General features: G+C 40.7%; 1 protein-coding gene across 1 annotated transcript in view; it reads left to right on the top strand.

Annotated features, from left to right (window-relative positions):
- The window catches only part of exo1 (exonuclease 1), a 14,085-nt gene that overhangs the window by 4,147 nt on the left and 999 nt on the right, over positions 1 to 8,939 (top strand). Inside the window, exons 4-13 of the mRNA XM_014020062.1 lie at positions 939 to 1,062; positions 2,522 to 2,659; positions 2,935 to 3,147; positions 4,427 to 4,614; positions 4,727 to 4,829; positions 4,903 to 5,147; positions 5,389 to 5,416; positions 7,257 to 7,543; positions 7,629 to 8,142; positions 8,220 to 8,306. Coding sequence (XP_013875516.1) covers positions 939 to 1,062; positions 2,522 to 2,659; positions 2,935 to 3,147; positions 4,427 to 4,614; positions 4,727 to 4,829; positions 4,903 to 5,147; positions 5,389 to 5,416; positions 7,257 to 7,543; positions 7,629 to 8,142; positions 8,220 to 8,306 — 1,927 coding nt within the window. The remainder of the gene's footprint in view (positions 1 to 938; positions 1,063 to 2,521; positions 2,660 to 2,934; positions 3,148 to 4,426; positions 4,615 to 4,726; positions 4,830 to 4,902; positions 5,148 to 5,388; positions 5,417 to 7,256; positions 7,544 to 7,628; positions 8,143 to 8,219; positions 8,307 to 8,939) is intronic.

Below are 8,939 nucleotides of genomic sequence, written 5' to 3'. Positions count from 1 at the left end.
CTTCTGTATACAATGTGGAAGGATTTAGTATAAGCTTTGTACATTGTCAGTGCTGTTCTAAGCTCTACTAAATCATAAAATTTTAAAGTATGCAATGTGAGAAATATGTTGTTAGTTGGATAATAATAATCTAATGCATTTATAATTTGTATAGCTTTCTTCTTTAGCATATAAATAGGTTTTGGAAACAAACATTTGCAGCAATCTCTGAGAGTTAGCAGCAAATGGCTGTATGTAACTAAACTGTTATGGTACTTGACTTCCAGCTGGTAAAGTTTCATTCAGAAATTTATTGTTTATTTTAAGGGCAACATATTTACTTAAGATTTCATATTGTTAGAACATTATGACTAGTTGCTACGTGTTTAAAAAAATCAATTAAGCTTATTTTTCTCAGGTTATTTACTTTAAAGAATCCCTTTAATTGGACCCCAAAATCACAGTTTAACACAGATTCAAACACTTTCCAGAGAGGATGACCCCAGGCCCCAGTAGCATGAGTGTGAGCACACTTTTTTTTTCAGTTTCTGGCTAACACACTGGTCAGAGGTGAAGTGATGAAATGGGTCAACCACAATAATTATGTGGTTTTTCATGCCTCTTCAAACTGAGACAATAACTAGTTTATTCAAAGCTCTGCGTTCCGCAAAAGCAACTGAGCAACATTGTTACGTGTGACCGTGCAGAAAGGAATGTACCAACCAGCAGATTTCCACTTGACAAACACATACCTGAACAGTAACAAAGAGACAACATCCAGAACTCTTTATTTTTTTTATTGTTATTCTTGGCAAAGAAGCAGAGCTGTAGTTGTGATTTCTCTCTGTGCTGCCACGTCAACACTGCTCTCATCTAATTCAAGTATGTAAATAAAGTGCTCCCTATAAATCCTTTTTGTGCAAATGTTTCCTGATAAATGCTGCTGCTTGTGTGCTCAGTCGCAGAGAAGCCAATCTTCAGAAAGGCCGACAGCTGCTGCGTGAAGGTAAACTGTCCGAGGCCCGAGACTGTTTCACCCGCTGTGTGAACATCACCCCCGCCATGGCTCACAACCTGATTAAGGTGAGGAGCAACAGCAGTCTGCGCTCCGGCTTGGATAACATTCAGTCGGTGTGAAGAAAGAAAAGACAATATTATAGTATTGACAATATATGAGTTGTTGAGTTTTTTTCAGTTGTTTTATAAAAAGCTGACACACGTACATCCTATATCAACAAAAACATTTTGTGTTTTAACCAAAACATAACATTGCTATTGTGTATTAAAAACAACAAAATTTGACCAAAATGCTTTTATTTTGATAACATCAATAAATCAGTAATAATAAAATGAAAATGAACTTAAATAAAACCACATTTGCAAACCAGTAAATAGATTGATTGTGCTTGTACAAAAATCTGAACGATTCAATGACAATAAGAATAAAATAAGTAAATTAAAATAAGTCAATCAGTCAATCAATCAAGTTTATTTGTATAGCATATTTTAGCAACAAGGCAATTCGAAGTTCTTTACATTATAAGAACACCAAAAATACAAAGTCATAGAACAAACAGTTAACAACTGAATCATAAACAGTCAGAGCAGCTCCACTTTTCAAAGGAAAGCTGGCGCACAGAGTAGGGAACGCTAGATTTTTAGTCTAGATCTGAAAAACATCTAAAAGCATTTAAAACTCTCAGACTGAAGAAGTCTCTTGGAGAAGAGACGAAACGTTTCATTAGAAGAAGAACCCGTCCAGAGGACCTATACAATTTTTTTCTTTTTGATTTTCTACCTGGATTACTGAGATGCATCAGGACACTAAAAGCATTTAGTTTATAGAGATCGGTCCTCAGAGTGTAGGATAAAGGTTTAAAAGTACAGAAAGGAAATGTGGTGCTCAAACATTATTAATATTAAAAACAAGCAGTAAAAAATAGAAATTGGATCCTGAAATGAACAGGAAGTTTGTGTAGTGGAGGCTGATACAGGTATAATAAGTTTACACACCTCATTTCCTGTCACAAGTGAAGCTGTTGTGTTTTGAACCACTCGCAGGTGCCTTAATGATAGTCTAGAATAGACATGAAAAATATGAATAATCCAAACAAGGTTCAATTAAAACTAGAATCGTCACAAAATAATCTAAAGAAATGYTGGCTTTAACCTGACCTGGATAACAACATCTCTGAGACTTTTTACAAAGACTTGAACCAAAAAGAGTTAAAAAAAATTATCAAAGAATGGTGAGGTTTTGCTTTCTGCAGATAAACCTCAACAGAAACGCATATATCGATATATTTAAAAAAAGAATGGGGTCTGATAAGGAGCCCTGAGGAACTCCATAATTAAGAAGTTGAAGAATCCTTATCTGAAAAATCGAAGCAAACGCATTTATGAGCCGTTTCTTTTACACGAGTCCAAATGTGGGAGAAAAATGCTGTGATGTTTTGTATGAAAGACTGAGACGTGTTGTGTTTACCTGCAGCTATGAGAATGTCTCTGTAATGAGAATTATCTGTGTTTTTCTTTGAATCAGGCTGCGAGGAACAGAGGAGTGGACTGTGTGGTGGCTCCGTATGAAGCTGATGCTCAGTTGGCTTACCTGACTAAATCTGGTTTGGCTCAGGCCGTCATCACAGAGGACTCGGACCTGCTGGCGTTTGGCTGCAAAACGGTACCGTATAAATGAAACAGTCTAATCCAGATCACTCAAGCGCTAAAAATAGAAAATTGCATGAGAATATTATCTGTGACCATAAGCACAAAGAAGCAGTAGAAGATGGCTATATTGATGGACATATGCCCATAAATTAAAAAAAAATTWTTTGAAGAGTAGCTCATTTGGTTGTATATCATCCTAGAGGGATTTAAAAGTTTTTTTTTTCTTTTAAAGCTAAGAAGGACTGTGGAGAAAACAAGAGCATAAAGGTTTCTCCTACTCTTTTCTAGGTGATTCTAAAAATGGACAAGCAGGGTAACGGGCTGGAGGTAGACCAGAGTAACCTGGGCCGCTGTCGCTCCCTGGGCAACGTTTTCACAGAGGAGAAGTTTCGCTACATGTGCATCCTGGCCGGCTGCGACTATCTGCCCTCCCTGCATGGCATCGGACTGGGGAAGGCCTGCAAGCTGCTGAGGCTGGCCAAAGACCCCGACATCCTTAAGGTGAGTGCAGTAGTTCCTGTGAAGTGTTAGACACTAGATGTGGTCTTGTTTTGATCTAAATATTAAAGAGGTATCTATGGGAAGCAGACTGTCAACAGTGTTCAGATTAAAATCTCCACTTGTCTGGCAAACATATCTGTGGAAACATTACAGGATGCAGTTTAATATCTACTAGTGTAACAGTATTTTGTCTGGAGGATGAAGTGTCAGCCAGTCTAAGCAGGAGACCRGTATGGACTGCTGCTGTCTTTAAAAAGAACTTCAGTCTCCAAAATTTCACAAGTATTTATGCTACAGCTAGCTGCTGCTGCTATTTATGCTTTCAAATAACCACGCTGTTCTATGTAAATACAGTAACCAGTTGACTAGCCATTAGCCCGTCAGCTCTGTAAGAATTGAACACTATGTCTCCAAAGTGAGATCGTCTTAAAGACACATCTGCAACAGGTAAGATATTGTTTACTTTTCCATAGAACTCGTTTTCAAAAAATTACTAAAATCTTTGTATAAAGGAGGTATACTTCCTTTTTTTTACAGTCATCGGTCAGTTTTTTATGTGAGAATATTTTAATTAATTTACTTATTTATTCATTTTATTTAAATAACAAAAACAACAACAAATCCATTAAAAAAAAACAAAGTAAATCACTTACTGAACGATTCAAACAATTTAAACAACTTAAACTTGAACACTCTCCATATTTGAGAAAATATGATCAAATCAAAATTAAGATCATGAATTCTATGATATCTTCACTAAACACTACATAGCATCATACTCTCCCAGTAAATTTAACTTTGTAATTTTTTTAAACATAAATTGTTGTAGAAGTTCAAAATTAGTATAAAAGATGTACAAAATATAAATGAGGTTGTTGCTCCACCAGCCACCAGAGGGCAGTGTAGTTCAAGGAAAAGTGTGTTGTCTGCCGTACCTATTTTTCGTTTTTTAACAAACTCTTTGACTTCTTATTATTTGTTTAGGGGGTTTAGTCATTCTTATAATTATTACCAGTTATTTCCTAATGATTAATATGACGAGACATGTAATAAATTAAAAATAGTCTTGTGCAAATGGATTACTATCAAAACAAATAGCTTCAAATGATCACATTAAGAAGAGTTGATGCTGTAGGATCTGGAGTCTTCACCTGTAAATTAGGGTTTTACTGCTATATCAAATAAAAGCCAAATGACCTCTGACCCATTTCACACCAGTGTGTAAATCTCACACGGCCTCTGTGGCAGGCTGTTTACTGAGTTCTGCTCGTTCCGTCAGGTGATCAGGAAGATGGGCCAGTACCTGAAAATGAATCTGGTCGTCCCCGATCCGTACGTGGAGGGATTCGTCAAAGCCAACAACACCTTCCTGTACCAGCTGGTGTTTGATCCGGTCAGGAGGAAAGTTGTTCCGTTAAACCCATACCCCGAGAACATGGATCCTGCCACCCTCAGCTACGCTGGACTGTATCCTCATGTTCCATATCACATCACTTTCAGCAGCGATGTACGCAGGCTAAACTGTAGCTTCATCTCTGTTGCATGTACGTAATTTGGTCCTTGATGGCAGCGAATTCAGACATCTAGAAGAGGACAAAGGTTTGGAAATGGCCCTGGGAAACCTTGACATCAACACCTTGGAGAGGATCGACGACTTCAATCCAGACCAACCCACCGTCCAGGTATGACAAGACAAGCCGCCGTCACAGTCAGCAGGAATAAAAGCGTGAGAGTGAAGAGTAAATGTGTTTCCAGAGGTGTAAAGCCCGCAGTAACAGCTGGAACGACTCTGCGGCCGCAGCTGGACCCAGCATCTGGAGCAGGGGTTTCACACCCACCTCCGCTGGCTCCACTCCCCGCCCTGCTGCCTCTCCAGACCGGCCTCCCTCCACCAGGGGGAAGGAGAGGGTCGTCAGCTTGGGCAGACTGAGGCTTCCCTCCAGGGAGCAGCAGGTGAAACGGCCCAGAGAAGGTGAGCTTCCAGTTTTCTGGGCTGCTTTGTAAACCAGACCCCTGAACACCGATGTGAGACATGACTTCTTCATTGGAATATTTCTATCATGATCGTCGTTATGATAAATAAAAAAAAAATACTCACACACTTAGGCCTGTCACAATAAACAATAAATTAATTAATCATATGATAAATTGAACTGAGGAAGATCAATTAAAATGAAGACAATAATTTTTATTTGCCTGCTTCTTTGTTTTCATCGTGTCTCCCTCTTTTTTACTCCTTAGCGTAGAGAGGCGTGAACTGTGGTGTCAGGTATTTGCCAGACAGTCTCCTAACCTCTGTAGCGTGAAAGCCCATAAACAGGCATTTAGCCAGAGGAGCGTCTTCAGTTTTCTGATGCCTTCATACAGCTGGCAACCCTTGGGGTTGCCGACAGTTGTTTTTTCATTTTACACTATGTAAATTTTAATGTAAACTTCCATAAACAGGGGGGTTATATCATTATATTAGTTTAAACTGGTCTCCAACAATATCATCGTTTATCACAATATTTTCTCAGACAGTTTATTGTCCAGTAAAGTTTGTTATAGTGACAGGCCTGCATACACTTTCAGTTCTCTTGAACTGTGATTAAACATTCCTGTCACTTTTCATGCCCGTGTTTCAAGAGTTACAGCTGTTTGTTTCAGTCCTTGAATATGTCAGATTGTAGTGCGAAGTGTTGCATAATCTGTTGATGCTTGGAGTATCTGTCACCAGATATCAGCTCAATATGTGTAACATTGACAGAGTTGCATCGATTTTGTGTTGGTTGAAGTCACACATCTTATTTATGTCTGAGAGTTTCATTAAAATCCATTCAGGGATTCATGAGATATTTTGCTAACAGACTGGCAAGTTCATCAGGTCGGTGACAATTGATAATGTCTGAGAAATATTGTTTTGTTTAAAAAAAAGTGTGGGTGAGTGAAGTAAAACGCGAACACGACTGATTTATTTGACTCTTTCRATCCAAACAGGATTCTCATCAGGTTAGTTTAGACAATACTGAACACACCCATTAAAAACTTGCACGATGTTGTAACAAGCTCCAGGTGGAACAAAGGGCCAGACAAAATGCAAACAAGAAAATATCATTATTTAAGTAAAGTTTCTTATAACTTAAAGGAGACATATCATCCAAAATCCACTTTTTTATCCTTTAAAGGGATCCTCGATTAGTTGTAACATTAGACTTCATTTGATAAACATTTATTTTAACTGTAAACTAAGGACAGTAAAAATACTGTAGGCTGTTTAGTTTTTATAGTTTTTAAACTAAAAGTTAAAAAATATATATTACATGAACGGAGCCATTTTATTTACACACAAAGCATTCTGGGTAAATGGTGACATGGATAGGTCCTTGGTGCGAGGCTGCTAGCGAGCTGTATCCACCCTGAAGGTTAATCTTGGACAATATTTGACGATTGTCTCTTAAATGAAACCAGRGAGCGTTGACAGAGAGGAGAAGGTAGAAATGACTCAGCCTGTAACTGAAAATGTGGATGGAGGACAACAGAGCTGCTTCATGGAAGAAGAACCTCAGATTAGCCTGTTAGCTTTAGCGTTAGCCCCGACGCTATCACCATATATATGTATTAGCTCAGCGCTACTGAGGTCCTCCATCCACATGACAGAGAGGGGAACGCAAAAATGACTCAGCTGTAACTGAAAATATGGATGGAGGACCTCAGTTTAGCTTGTTTGTCATGCTAACACCAAGCTAATACATATAAGGCAAAATAGTGTTGGTGCTAGCACAAAGGCTAACAGGCTAAGCTGAGGTTCTTCTTCCATGAAGCAGCTCTGTTGTCCTCGCATCTATATCTTCAGTTCCAGGCTGAGTCATTTCTACCTTCTCCTCTCTGTCAACGCTCCCTGATTTCATTTAAAAGAGTCAATCGTCAAATATTGTCCAAGATTAACCTTCAGGGTGGATATAGCTCACTCACACCGAGGACCTATCCATGTCATCATTTACCCAGAATGCTTTGTGTGTAAATAAAATGGCTCTGTTCGTGTTAAAATATATTTTTAAAAATTTATAAAACTAAACATCCTACAGTATTTTTACAGTCTTTACTTTACAATTAAAATATATTTTTATTAAATAAAGTCTAATGTTACAACTAATCATGGATCCCTTTCAATACATTTTGGGGAAATGATTCRAGCTTGTTGTTCAGCTGAWCTTATTTATTTTGCAGACTCWTATTTGTCGGACCAGGAAGTCCTCCARCAGTATTCCTCTCCCGAACAGAAGCGATSCAAGCCAGAACAGCAGCCAGACAAGTCTCCGTTCAGCCCTCAGCCCCGACCACGCAACCGCTTCGCCACGCTGCTGCAGAGGCGGAACCAGGAGGCGGAGGAGGAGGCGGGTCGGCCCACCCGCAGCAGGTGATGTCATCGCYGCGCCAGCGCAGCACCACCGTCCCGCGTTAAACTCGTGTTCTAACGTCTTGGTGTTTGTTCTCACAYTCAGATTCTTCAGCAGCTCTGGCTCAGAAACSAGCCTGARCACAGGGGAGTCCAACCAGGGGGCKGAGCCTATGGACACTGACCCTTCTGAGGACACGTCCCCCCTCGGTGTTCAGACTCCTGACCATGACGGTCTTGATGCCCCATCTGTGGTTACCCCTAGCCCGCCTCTCTCCTCCAGCAGCTCGCCCTCCTGCTCAGCCAGCCGGGGTCTCAAGCTGTTCCAGTGGTCAGGCAGCACCGCCTCAAGCGAACGCTCGTGGAGCACGTCCGCCTCAGGCCTCGGCACCCTGCAGAGGTTTCAGTATAAGAAGGAGAGTGGCTCGTCTCAGAAGGTCCACGGCCTCTTTGAAGGCTCGGCACCCACGCGGTCCTCCTCTCCTGTTAGAAATCTGGAGGGCGACCTCTCTGACTCACCCCCCTCCCAGGACAGCGCGTACTGCTCCCAGTCCCAGTCCACCCGCATGTCCTTCCACAAAGAAGAAGTTGCCACCGACGGAGCGAAGGACGCTGCATCTGTACGTTCACACGCCACTGATGTTCTCCCAAAGCTGCTTCAAGTTGTCTATTTTCCATTTGTTTGTTTGTTTTTCAGGAAATGAATTCAAGCACTGATGTCGAACCAGAACCAGACTTTTGTTCTGAAGCAGAAAGGAAGCCTGGTGTGCCGGCAGGGTCAAAGGTCAGTTTATGTTGCTTCTTTCTTTTTAACACGGTAAAAAAACATCCTTAGCCCTTAAAGTGCCTGTGACATCCATATTTTGTAATAAAAAGGAATGTGTTTTTGGAAGGGTAACACTGATACTATATTGTAAAAAGGTTTCATGCCACTGAGATGAACAGTTGAGATATTTGCATGTGGAGTAACAGGAAGTGATGTCAAAGGGGAATGTCTGCATGTGAACAGAGCATTGCTAAAATGTCTAACAGACCATAGAGAAGAATCTGATGTTCCCTTTCAGTCAATTCACTCGGTACAACACATCATGTATGGGAAACCATGCCCCTGCGTGTCCTGGCTGAAGCCACCTCTAATCACGCCTTTAGGCAGGTGACGTGATGACGACAGATGTCAGGCTCCGCCTGCACATATATTTACTGTCGCCATCACAATCACTCCTTAGTTTTATTGCTCTTCACCTCGCTAGAACCCCCCACCTCTTCCAACCTAGCTAGTTAGCTGTTGCTAGTTAGCTTTGTTTGTTGGAAGGCTCTTAAACTTAGCTTAAATGCTATCTCTTTAGCGTACAGCAGCAGGGGTCTCCCAGTCCCATCTGGAGTGAGAGCTCACTCCACCAGGGGTGTAGCAGCATCC

This window comes from Austrofundulus limnaeus, unplaced genomic scaffold (genome assembly GCF_001266775.1).
Source record: "Austrofundulus limnaeus strain Quisiro unplaced genomic scaffold, Austrofundulus_limnaeus-1.0 Scaffold0, whole genome shotgun sequence".
Classification (NCBI taxonomy): Eukaryota; Metazoa; Chordata; class Actinopteri; order Cyprinodontiformes; family Rivulidae; genus Austrofundulus; species Austrofundulus limnaeus.
Note: the sequence above shows the minus strand (reverse complement) of the source record. Positions and strands in the feature narration are given on the sequence as shown.